Source organism: Panthera onca, chromosome B3 (genome assembly GCF_046562875.1).
Source record: "Panthera onca isolate mPanOnc1 chromosome B3, mPanOnc1 haplotype 2, whole genome shotgun sequence".
NCBI classification, from domain to species: Eukaryota; Metazoa; Chordata; class Mammalia; order Carnivora; family Felidae; genus Panthera; species Panthera onca.
The window spans coordinates 107,542,846-107,555,719 of NC_138344.1; the positions used below are offsets into that span (position 1 = coordinate 107,542,846).

Sequence of the window (12,874 nt, forward strand, 5' to 3'; positions counted from 1 at the left end):
TGTCCAGTTTGTTGGCATATTATTTTTTGTAGTAGCCTGATTCTTTGTATTTATGTGGTGTCAGTTGTTACTTCTCTCTCATTTCTGATTTATTTGGGTCCTCTGTTTTTCCTTTATGAGTCTAGCTAAAGGTTGATCAATTTTATTTTTTCAAAGAACCAGCTCTTGGTTTCATTGTTTTTTTAGTCTATGTTTTTTTTTCATTTCTGTTCTCAGATCTTATTAACTTCCTTCTACTAACTTTGGACTTTGTTCTTTTTCTAGTTCCTTTAGGTGTAAGGTTAGATTGCTTGAGATTTTTCTTGAGGTAGGCCTGTATTGCTATAAATTTCCCTCTTGGAACTGCATTTGCTGTGTGGCCCATTTTGGACTATTGTGTTTTTATTTTTGTCTTCATGTATTTTTTTTTTTTATTTCTTCTTTAACCCATAGGTTGCTTAGTAGTATGTTGTTTAGCCTTGACATGTTTGTGTTTTTTCCATTTTTTTCTTGTGATTGCTAGTTTCATACTGGTGTGGTCAGGAAAGTTGCACAATATGATTTTAATCTTCTTAAATTTATTAAGACTTGTACTGTGGCCTAACATGTGATTTACCCTGGAGAATGTTCTATATGTACCTGAAAAGAGTGTCTTCTGTCGTTTGGGGATGGAATGGTGTATATATATATATATATACATATATATATATATATCCATCAAGTCCATCTGGTCTAATGTATCATTTCAAAAACATTGTTTTATTATTGATTTTCTGCCTGATCTAGCCATTCATATAAGTGAGGTGCTAAAGTCCCCCACCATCATTGTATTACTGTCAATTTATCCTTTTATATCTGTTAACATTTGATGTATTTAGGTGCTTCAATGTTGGGTGCATAGATATTTACAATTGTCCTACCCTGTTGTTGGCTTGATCCCTCCATGATTATGTAATGCCCTTCTTTGTCTTGTGTTGCAACGTTTGTTTTAAAGTCTATTTGGCTGACAAAAGTATTGCTTTTTTTCTTCACTTTCTTTGGCATGGAACTCTTTTTCCTTCCTCTCACTTTCAGTCTGCATGTATTTTTAGTTCTGAAGTGAGTCTTTTGTAGGCAGCACATAGGACAGCAGAATGGATAAGAAAACAAGACCTATTTCTTTTGATTACAGCATTTAGACCATTTAAAGTGATTCTTGATAGGTATGTATCTTTTTGCCATTTGTTCATTGTTTTCTGGTTGTCTTTGTAGTTCTACTCTTTTCCTTCTTACTCTCTTAACTTGTGATTGATGATTTCAAGTATTATACACTGCTTGGCTTTATTTATCTTTATTTTTTGTGTATCTATTATAGGTTTTGGGTTTGTGGTTACCCATGAGGCTGATATAACATCCTAAATATACAGAGTTCCATATGCAGTTGATGGTCACTTAAGTTCAGACATATTCTAAAAACTTTTTTTTCACTCCCTGCTCCATGTTTTATGTATATGTCATATTTTACATTACTTTTATTTATAATTTTATTCTAATTATGGCCTTTTGTTTTGCACTTAAAGAAGTCCCTCAGGGTGCCTTGTTGACTCAATCAGTTAAGCATCTGATTCTTGATTTCACTTCAGGTCATGATACTGGGGTCATGGGATCAAACCCTACATCTGGCTCCACGCTGGGCATGGAACCTGCTTAAGATTCTCTCCCCACTCTCTCCCCCACCCCCAAAAAAGTAGTCCCTTTAATGTTTCTTATAAGGCCAGTTTAATGTTGATGAACTCCTTTAACTTTTATTTGGAAAATTACCATTCAGAATTGAAGAGATCAGGAATCTTGATGTTTAGAGTATTCTTGGTTTTAGGTTTTTATCTCTTGGCACTATGAATCTATCATGCTACTCCCTTCTGGTCTGCAAACTTTCTGCTAAAAAACCAGCTGATAGCCTCATGTAATTAACTAGTTGCTTCTCTCTTGCTACTTTTTCAATTCTCTATCTTTAATCCTTGACATTTTAATTATTATGTGTCATGATGTGACACATCATGGGTTCTTCTTGGGTTCATCTTGTTTGCAGCTCTCTGTGCTTCCTGAACCTGGATGTCTAGGTTTTTTCCCAGGTTAGGAAAGTTTTCAACTATTTCTTCAAACAAGTTTCTGCCCATTTCTCTCTCTCTTCTCTTCTTCTGGGACCCCTATTATGCAAATGTTTGTTTGATGTTATCCAAGAGATTCCTTCATCTTTTTTTTAATTCATTTTTCTTTTTGCTGTTAAGCTTGGGGGGCTTTGCTTTATCCTGTTTTAGATCTATAGTGAGTGCTGACCAGAAGCATCCTGATATACACCATTCTGGGGCCACCTTGGTGTGATAGCTGGGGCTGGTGTGGGCTAGAGGCCTGGGGCTCACTGAAGTAGAAGGTTCACTAAGACACTGGACCTTGCTCTCCATGTTACCAAGTTATAAAGGGATTGTGAATAACACACACCAGCCCCTCCAACCTGGGGAGATTTTGTGTCTTGCCATTTGTCAGGGTTCTAGGGCTGAATGCTTTATATTCTAGTTGTGCTTTAAAATGGTGTTTTTTTCAGTGCTTCAGGGCAGTTGAATCTACCCAAAGTCCCTCCATAACTATTCTTCCCCACTGTAGTTTGCACCATTGGGTATTCCCTTTATTATGTTATCATGTTTTGATCTTTTATTGTGCAGAAGCTGGTCAGTCCTCAGTTTCTCTTCAGGAGGAATTGCTTTGATAGGTGTAGATTTGGTATGTCCATGGATGAGGTCAGTTCACGGTCTTCCTATGTTGCCATCTTGGACCAGAAGCCCCACCCCAGCATTTTTTCTATCCCTATGCCAGGTCTCAGAGCCATATAGAGTCCGTGAGTGAAGCCAGCTAGGGTGAGGCAATAGGGAATGGTGGGACATGTGGCTAAGGATCATATGCTCCACAAAAAAAAAAAAAAAAAAAAGCAGCTACTGCTAGACTCTAGGCCATTTATATCAAGAAGTACGGGTTTAGTGTTCCAGAACATCCTATTTTCCAAGAGAAATTGGAAAACTTGACTTTAAAGTTGACATTTCCTAGTTTTTAAATATTTGACAAGTAATTAAAATTATTTTAAAACCTGTCGTGTGAGCCAAGTAAGAGGTCTGAGGCCTGGGGCTGGTCTTACAGCTATACTCTCTCTCTCCTTCTCCACAATCTTGCCTACCCTTTCATCTCTTGCCCTCACACCAAATGTTGAGGTCTCAGGGAGTTAGAGCTCTAATCCTGGCCTGAATCCTGGATTTACAGGACTAGTCATCTCCTGGGGATGTCTGAATACCTCAAATGCAAAGCTGAGCTCAGCCTCCCAGATCTGCACACTGTTAGGTCTTGAGAAATGCTGGTTTTGTTTCATTCCCCCCAAATACTGCTGTTAATACTGTTACTACTGTTACTATTTCTATTAATACTACCCACAATCTATTGCCTTTCTTTCATTACCTATCTCTGCTATCCAATACTACCCCTCCATCAGGCAGCCAGAGCAGACCTTGTGACCCTGCACTCCTGTTTGCCCCTTCACTGCAAGGCCAACAAGTGTGGGATTGTGTCCATTCTTCCACAAGCCTACTAGGACTTGCTCCTAACTTTTCCTTGCCACTAACCAGAAACCTTTCTAGTTTCTGAACTTGTCCAGTCTTCTCAGCTATTTTCTCAACCTCTTCACTGTTCACCTACCATCTCTTATCTCTTCGTTGACTGATTCAGTCCACTGTGGCTAGAGTCATCTCCTACCTCACTGGCCAGCTCTTACCACTCATCTTTCCATAGGATGTTGGTGACTCCAATGGGCTGCCCCTCTCCCAGATCTTCAACCACCCCAATGCACCAGTCATACTGCAGCATACCAGGTGTTTGCATGTACCTGTGCTGGCTCCTGGGAGCAACTGTCATCTTTGTTCATGCCTGCATTCCTTCTATTCATCTACCTCCTCTCTCAGCAAATAGCTACCTCTTCCATGAGGCCATTACTTGCCTTCTCATGACCAGACCCCCTCTTCCAAGCTCCTACACAGTCTGCTCTTTTCATTCCACCCAGTTGTGATTGCCCATAAACTTTTCTGGCCTCTTCCCCACTTCATCAGCTCCTCATGGGGAGACACTGTCTTTGTCATCTATATCCCCACAATAGCTAGGTCACTGCCTTGCATACAGTAGACACCATGTAAACCTTTGTAAATGGATCCCCTTTTAAGTGTAGAATAGCTGTATCTAAAGGGCTTAGGACAGTATATTAAAAGTCAAAACAAAACTGCTTGGTTATTCAGGACTTCCCAGAACCTAAGAGAAAGTATCAAGCTAGTGAAAGGATTATTCTGACTGCCTCCATTTCCATTTTTAGAGGAAGAACAGTTGTGATTTGGTTTATTTTCCCTCACGGAGTTCCTTTCCACAGTATCCCTTGGAAGCTTGGCTTCAGTGCCAAGGGCAAGGAAGAATGGTCACTGGGCTTTTGCCACCCTGGCATTGAGAGCCATGCACTGTTCCTCTTGTCCAGAAGAACAAGTTGTACCCACACACAAGATGCCCTCTGCACTCATCATTGGCAGGCCTGGAAATTTCCCACAAGCCATCTGAGTCTGTTTTACCATCCTTGTAAATTAGCTCTTCAAATAGATGCCTACTCCATCAGGGATTGTATCCCATTAATGTTCCTAAGGAGGGAACCTACTCCTTTTTTCTTGTGTATATATTTTCCCCTTCCTTTCTGAATGCACAGGCTGAGCCACGAGAACCCAAGCAGCATGAAGACCTCACTTTTACAGAACTATTTATGAGACATGTACTTCCTAAATCCACATTGACCACTGTACATGCCTGGAGTGCTAACTGCCCCAATTGGATCAGTGTAGCTCTGAAAGCCCCTTTTCCTTTCGGGTTTCCCCTCCAGTCCACCATCACCAATGGCCTTGCATTCATTGTCAGTAGAAGAGAGGAAAAGCTATTAGACCCCATCAGCATCTGCATTTTTTTATTAGCTCCCTTGGTGGGCTTTTTAAAATTTTCTTCAGAGGTCTGTCCGGTCAGATTTGCTTAGGGCTTTTTACAGCCTTCTCCCTCCATTTTTATTCAAACCAACACTGGATGCGTTGCAGCTTTGGACACCTGGCCTAGCAGGGATGGCCACCTCCAAACACTACCTTTTCATGTCTGCACACCTTCAACAAGATTGGCTTTTCATTTACTCTAGAAATTCCACTCTAAAGCAAGTTGTATGAACACAGCATTACTTTTGTGCTCACAAATCAAATTTGGAAAGCAGTGTTTGGGGGTGTTCTTAAAGACAACTTGATTTAAATTTTAAAACAACACTTTTTAATCCAAGGCAACTTTTATTTTGAAAACACAAAGTTAAATTATCTTATGTGTCTTTAAAATAAAAAATCACATTCTGGCCCTGAAAAGCTGAGTTCTCCTGTACAAATTCTTGGTTAAGACATGATCAGAACACCTTACTGGCCTTTTTGTCAAAGTAGACTTAGTTCCAAATACCTTGACAGGGGCTCAGCCTCAAGGGAGCTTCCCAGTTGATATGCAAAGGATTATAATAGATATATATATATATATGTGTGTGTGTGTGTGTGTGTGTATCACATATATATCATATATATCATATGTAATTATATATATATGATCCAGGTATATATATGATATATATATATATATATATACACACACCTATTATACACACATTGCTTAAATGGTCTAAGTAGGATTCTGAATCATTAAACATTTCAAAATGGGCAGGAGGAAAAGGAGCATCTTTGTTGCATAAAGAAAAGTGGCCAACTTTAGTTTTTTTTTAAACTCTCACAGCTTCTTCCCACAGGTCTTCAAAAGAATGACTCTCCCTCTTCTCCCTGTGGTCTTGTCAGAGAGCGGGAATCCTGGCCGACTCGTCAGGGCCTCAAAAAATGGCACAGCTGTTTTCAAAAGTAGCCCTATTCATAAGCTGTGGGTTGTCTACAACTGCAGTGTGGGAGAAGGGCACACTATTTTATAAAGAGTCTTTTTAAAAGGGAAAGAAAAATACATGGTATTTACAGTAAAGAAAACTGGACCCTTCAGCTTTATTTTAGTGGCCACGTCTGAAATGGAAGTGGCGAAGGCCATAAATACACACAAGCAATTGCGCCTTAAGGGATGATTCATGTTGGCTGTCCTGCCCATAATGGAAAATTCAGCTTGTTAAGCAAGATCAGCCAGAAGGCCTCACATGGGCTCCTCTGCCAGAACTGATGCCTACCATCTTGTGTCATACTTGTTGTAGATTATTGAATGATTGACTCTCTTTCTCCCCCTTTCAGTTCATGACCAAGAACCCCACCATGCGCCTAGGCAGCCTGACTCAGGGTGGTGAGCATGCCATCCTGAGGCATCCTTTCTTTAAGGAAATCGACTGGGCCCAGCTGAACCATCGCCAAGTAGAACCACCTTTTAGACCCAGAATCGTAAGTGTCCAAGACCTGCAGAGTAGACTTTCTTTCTTCAAATGTCTTTAAGAATCTGTTGAGCAATGGGATGGTCCCCTATGGAATAACCAAACCAGAAATACAACCTGACATTTTTCAGGGCAGCCTCACCCAGAAGGAGGTATGCCCTTGAAGCAGCATCTCTCCCTGTACAGGTTACTTCTCTCAAAGTTTTCACCTCTTGCTCGCCCTGGCCCCATCCTCTCTTAACCAAAGTTTGCACTTTCTGCCGTCTAAGAGGCCTGAAATGTTCCAGATTTCCCCAAACAAGTTGGAATGAGAAATTTATTGTTCCTCTACAGTGTCCTCAAGCTCCTTAGGGTGGATTTCCCAAGCCCCCAGAGAAGGAGAAAGGATAGGTAAAGCACTGCCCTACCCACCTCACCAAACCTGGCTCCTTGGCTTGGAGAGCCTGGGCCTGTATCAGTTACCGCAGCACAGAGCTCAGGCCAAACCCCTTTTGACTGGAGAAATGTTGGCAGCCCCAGGGGTACCTTCCCAAGCAAGGCAGCTGATCCGTGTAGCATTCCTGAGGGTGGTCTAGCTCTTGGTTGGAGAACTAAGCTCTTTCTCATCCATGGGTTGAGACAGGAGAGAATGGCAGAAATGATCTTTTCAGCATTGGTTTATAAAGATGTAAAATATCAACATTTCCAACTACACAGCTAGCTTAATCTGTAACAGCCCATAAGATTGGACACCAGACACCCAGCCGTAAAGCCACTTCCTTTAATGGGCCTCCCCCTGCCAACTCCTTGGGGATGAGGGAAGGCTTTGCCAGCAGGGCATCATGGCTCCAACTGGTGAATAAAGGGAGAGGCAGTGGTTTCCTAAACTCCGCACTTGCCCATCTTTCAAGAAAGATCTCTTCACACACATAGCCCTGTGTATAAACAATAGGTGAGGCAAGTGTGAACTTACACTCTGTTGACAGCCAAGTGTGTGCAGCCTTCAGCAAGACCTGTTGAGAAGTGGCACCTTAGTGAAATGCAGAGTAAAGGGTGATAGAGACACCTGGATCAGGTGACCAAATTAATTGTTTTGCCTCCCAACCTAAGGCCGGCCTCCTCAGTACGATTTTCATGGGGTTAGTGAACTGGTGGTTACCAAATGCCATACCATACACAGTGCAGCAGAATTACAATACAGTGCTCTTTAGCCATAACTGTCATAACTGTAAATAATGCTACTGAGAGAGTTTCAGTGCCATTCTTGGACCTCCCTGGAACAGGCACAGGCCCAGGGAAGATGAGGAAGTCTCATGTGCCCCCAAACTAATACTTGTTTCCTTTTGACAGAAATCCCGAGAAGATGTCAGTAATTTTGACCCTGACTTCATTAAGGAAGAGCCAGTTTTAACCCCAATTGATGAGGGGCATCTTCCTATGATTAACCAGGATGAATTTAGAAACTTTTCCTTTGTGTCTCCAGAATTACAACCTTAGCCTTACAGAGAATGAATCACAAGGGGATACAGATTTTCCAGGAATTTCCTTTGTGGGGCATTCCCTAGTATCAGCCTTAGAACAAGAACCTTACCTTCGGAGAACGGGTGGAAAACTCTGAAGGACAGAACTTCAGCTCTTTCACGTCCTGAGGGAGCCGTGGTACTGGAAATAGTTGATACTGGAATGAGACTTCATGAAGAAATCTGCTCCACCGAGGAGGTTCCATGGCTACTTTGGGCTTGGGATATCAAAAGGAATCAACTGAAGAGAAGGTGTGAAGAATCACCTAGATCTGAGAAAGTGAGCCACGGCAGCTTTTTACTTCCAAAGACAAATCAAGATTTCATATGGACCACTCTGTGCTCTCCGTTAAGCCAGGGAGTCCGGAATACTAGCAGTGTGCCAGAAGTCTGTAAATGCTAATCAAGAATTTGAAGATAAGGAAATGGGCTATCCAAAGAGAATGATATACTCTGAGGAAACAAAAGAGCATCCGTCAAACAACTTCAAGCCCTATCTTGAAAACAGATGTTGGGCACCAAGACAACTGTTCCAGCTTCAGGTCTTATACTTACTTTAATGGATATTTATTGAGTGCCCAGTGAGACGGTGCCATGACACCTACTAATGCAAACAGACTTGTGTTCCCTGAACTTTCCTTCTCCAGTCCACTTCTTTACCTGAATGGTGTTTGCATTCTGTGAAATGCCGCCTCCATATTGCGTATATCATGCTTCTTTGTCCGCACATGACTTTTTCCACGTAAGAGGGCTCGCGGCCACCACGGCAACTACTCCTCCCACCAGCAGGTGAGCTGGACACGTTTGCTGCCTGCTGACTTGTGAAATCTCATTTTGGGACCACGTGTGGATACGGCTCTGAACTCGGTGAAGAATCGCACGCCACTCAGGACTCCTACATTAGCAGGTTATTTAAGTTATATTTTAAGAGACGAATGTTTGGTATGCATTTTAATAATTAGAAATGGCTCTTATAAAAGGACATTTATCAAAAGAAGGACTTTATGTACTCATTATATGCAGTTGGAGAATTTTGTCTGTCTGGAAATAAACGCATTTTGTAGCAAAAGGAAACTTTTTGTCCAGGAGGATTTGTCCTATCCCCACTAGGAGAGGAGAGATCTAATTAAAAGTTCTAAGCAGAATGGATAGGGTCCTTAAAGCAAATACACAAAAGGTTAGTATAACTTGTGTGTCCCTTAAGTGGACATAGCCTATTACTGACCAAAACTTCTGTTCTGAGTCAGGGTGATAACTGCTAAACATTGCTGCAGTATCTTAGTGCCTAGGCATAATGTTTATGTGAATGAGAAAGTATAGTGCAAGTTCAATGGCCCGCTTCTAGCTTATAAATATGCCATCTGGAAAATATAGCAAGGAAGAAAGTGATGAAGGGGCCCACATCAAATTGACCAGAACATGGCCTCCCTCTACAAACAGGATGAGGAATTACAGAGCAGCTCAGGGGTAGCTAGCCAATATTGAAAATCTCTGTCCTGGGCTCTTTATTTATATTGCAAGCTAAAAAAGGATGTTTATTTTTGAGGGAGGGGGGAGAGGGGAGGAGAGGCAGAGAGAGATGGAGACACGGAATCTGAAGCAGGCTCCAGGCTCTGAGCTGTCAGCACAGAGCCCAATGTGGGGCTCGACCTCCCAAACTGTGAGATCATGACCTGAGCCAAAGTCCGATGCTTACCTGACACCCAGGCACCCCTAAAAAAGGTCGTTTGAATCAATAGAGTCACCAGGAGCCTCCTTTTGCTTTTGTTTAGCACGGAGCAGTTCATAGGCACACTCAACCTGCATAATTTCATTACATCTTCAGGTCATTCTACCACTACTTCCAATGTGAATACCATGGGACCTTTTACAAATAAGAGAAAGACTCAGAAGTTTAGTTGGCTGCCCAAAGGTTTCAGCCTTGGTAAAGGAAAGCATCTAGTCTAGAGTCCAAAGCTCGGAAGTTCTAATCCAACAGACTAATGGAAAGGGAGGGATTTTTCTATTTGCGGGGGTAGGGGGGAGAACAGGAACTTTCATGGCTACATTGCAGCTCAATCTTCTAGTGCTGTGTGGAGCTGATGATCCACCCAATAGGCTTTATTTCACACAGATATAAGATCAACAAAGTATGCTTCCTGTGTTTGTTTACAAAATCCATTATAGCCCAAGGACCCAGATGTCCTCTTTAGTGAGTCTGAAATCAACTCGGCAGCTTTTCTCTTCATAACCTATTCAAACCTGCTACCTGGATTCCCCTATAGTTGGCTTTAAGTCCATTCTTTTAACTCCAGGCCTACCCCATGGAACACCAATGATCGTGCTAGGAGATGATTTCCAGTGCTTCTTCCTCCTCCCTCTTTTATGGGAGGGGAGAGAGAAGAGTTACAGGATATTTACCTAAAACACCAGGAGTCTCCAAGTCCAGGGTTAGGGCTCCCCTTCACGTGTTTAATCCATTTTCCTTAATCTTCTATCCTGAGGATCACAAGGTCACCCGCCCATACTTCCTGCAATAGACTGGACACAAGCCACTTGATCAGCAGATGCTGCGTCTGCTGGGGCTGCGGCGTTCTCCCAGCTCAGCTGACAGCATGGAGGTCAAGACAAGGTCACATTTACCCTTCCCTCTGGTTACCATCTTGCCTCTTGGATAAGGAATGTTGAAAAACCCTCAGGCCTTATCACCCTCCTGTCCTCCCCAGCTCATCCTCCTCCCCATGCGCATGTGTCCCTACTTGCCCAAGCTATTCCCCACTGAAGTAGACATGTGGGCTTGAGTCTTTAAAAGGAGACTAACTACAAGCACTTGCTTTGACTACAGAAGAGGTTTTCACTTAATAAGGACTAACGTTTAGTTCATATTTGTTCTGTGTGAGGCCCTGTTCCAAACACTTTAAGTGCATTCACTCATTCAGTACCCCAAGTGGTAGGCACTCTCCATTGTACAGATAGGGAAATTGAGGCACAGAGATTAGGGAACTTGTCCCAAGTCCTACAGCTAAAGCATTAATGTCAGGATTTGAACCAGGCAGTTGAACTCCAGAATCCCTACTTTTTTAGTCAAACTGGTGAAGGTCTTATATTAAGGCCAATTTTAGTTTTCCTACTTTTTGAGGTTTTGAAAATAAATAGGGTATAAACCAGAATTAGCAGGGAGCACTAGATAAAATACCAGCTGGGCAGGGCAGTATTAGTCATCCTGTCTGCAGAACCATTTAGCAGCAGGGAGACTATATGATTTGCATGTAAAGGGCCTGGAACCGCTAACCCCCCCTCACAGGGCCTGGGGCAGGCCAAAGTGATGCAATCAGGGTCTGGGCCTCCCTACTGAGGAGGAAATAGTCTGAGTCATACTGAACCTTATAAACCCCATCTGAACCCCTAGGGAACCTCTGACCCTTGGTGGGGCTTCCAGTCCTTTCCTCACCACCCTCCCCACCGCCCCAGAGGCACCTCTTGTTTCAGTAACATCTTGCATCCCCGCCATGGCATCACTGGGAAGAAGGCTTGTAGAGTGGAACCTACCTTGGCAGCTGCAGAGAGCTGATAGAGCTTGGTGGCAAAGAACATAAAAAAAAAAAAAAAGAAAGAAAGAAAGAAAGAAAAACCATTTATCATTTATTGATCTTAACTGGGTGTATGTTGCCTTGAAAATATGTCAGCCACACATGATTTGGCCTTGCCCCTATCGTGGCTCAACACCATAAAACTTTGTAATCTTTATTCCCAGATTTGGTCATCCTGATTGCTTAATCGGGCTGTACTGACTTAAAATGATAATGCCCTTGGTGCTGAGTCAGTGGGTCCTATAACTTATTGTACATCATCTGAGGATAAGACTGAGATAACAGCCTGGGCATTTGCAGTGGAAATGAACCCTGTGGACACATGTTCCTCTGAACAGAGTTGCAGGCTGGACACAGTGGACCAGAGTGCAGCTATGCAAGGGGTTTGCAGTCTCCCTCCCTTCCTGTGAAGTAGAACCAAAACTAAGAGTGCCACCCTCAGCTTCCTCCTGCCCCAGCTGCCCCCCATCACTTCCTCTCCCCATCAGGTGTTTCTTCCCCTCTCCTGCCACCTTCCTCACTCACCCCAGTGAGGAAATCAATTCTGCACACTCTTACCTCCTCTAGCATTTGATTTTTTTTTTTGAGCTTGACTAGTCACAGAGACAGTTTTCAAACCACCAAGACTACATGAAATTGACTCACACATTTCTTTGAGAGCCCAGAAATGGCCTTTACCTTGGTATTTCTCCCATGTATGTCTCCATCTTCGGCATCACGCTGTCAGCTCTTACCCTGGCACAGGCAGCCTGGGAGAGCCATCCTGCCTACTCCCAGGGGTTAACAGTACTGACCTGAGTACGGCGTGGACCTCTGCACTGGGTTGCCACATACTGTAGGTTTTGGGGAAAATGTGTTCTTTTCCCTAGGTCTCAGTGTTCTCATTTGTGAAAAAGAATGGCACCTGCCTGCCTTGAATTATTACTGCGGAAATTAGCTGTAATAGTCTATGCCAAGGACTTAACCCAGGACTGGGACATAGAACATGCTCAATCAGTATTAGCAATTATTGGTCAGCGGTTCCAGAAGACCAAAGGAAGGTTGCATGGGAGGTCTACCACAAAATGGGCAGAATGGGACACCGGTGTTCCTCATACAGCCCATCCCCCCACCTTGACAGGGGTGCTGGGCCAGCTCCAAGTTGGAGGGGTTTTACTTTTCTAACTTATTGGCTACAGAAATTTCTCAGGAGAGTCTTAAAAACTTCCTTTAGGCTGTTTGGATTTCATCCTGCCCTGATTGGCATGCAGAATCATGCTTGAAATTGTGCAGCTCACTCTAAAAAAGAGGCTAAGGTATATCCATGGTTTTCCCTCAAGTAGCTCCTCCCTCAAACCTTTCAGGAA

At 42.9% G+C, this 12,874-nt stretch overlaps 1 protein-coding gene and 1 long non-coding RNA gene across 4 annotated transcripts in view; one reads left to right on the plus strand and one right to left on the minus strand.

Moving 5' to 3' along the window:
• Positions 1-9,033, plus strand: part of PRKCH (protein kinase C eta) — a 231,585-nt gene extending 222,552 nt beyond the window's left edge. Inside the window, exons 13-14 of the mRNA XM_060619985.3 lie at positions 6,327-6,470; positions 7,790-9,033. Of these exons, the coding sequence (XP_060475968.1) occupies positions 6,327-6,470; positions 7,790-7,936 (291 nt within the window). The 3' untranslated portion in view covers positions 7,937-9,033. The remainder of the gene's footprint in view (positions 1-6,326; positions 6,471-7,789) is intronic.
• Positions 1-12,874, minus strand: part of LOC132669953 (uncharacterized) — a 78,551-nt gene that overhangs the window by 34,863 nt on the left and 30,814 nt on the right. The gene's annotated exons all lie outside the window — the stretch shown is intronic.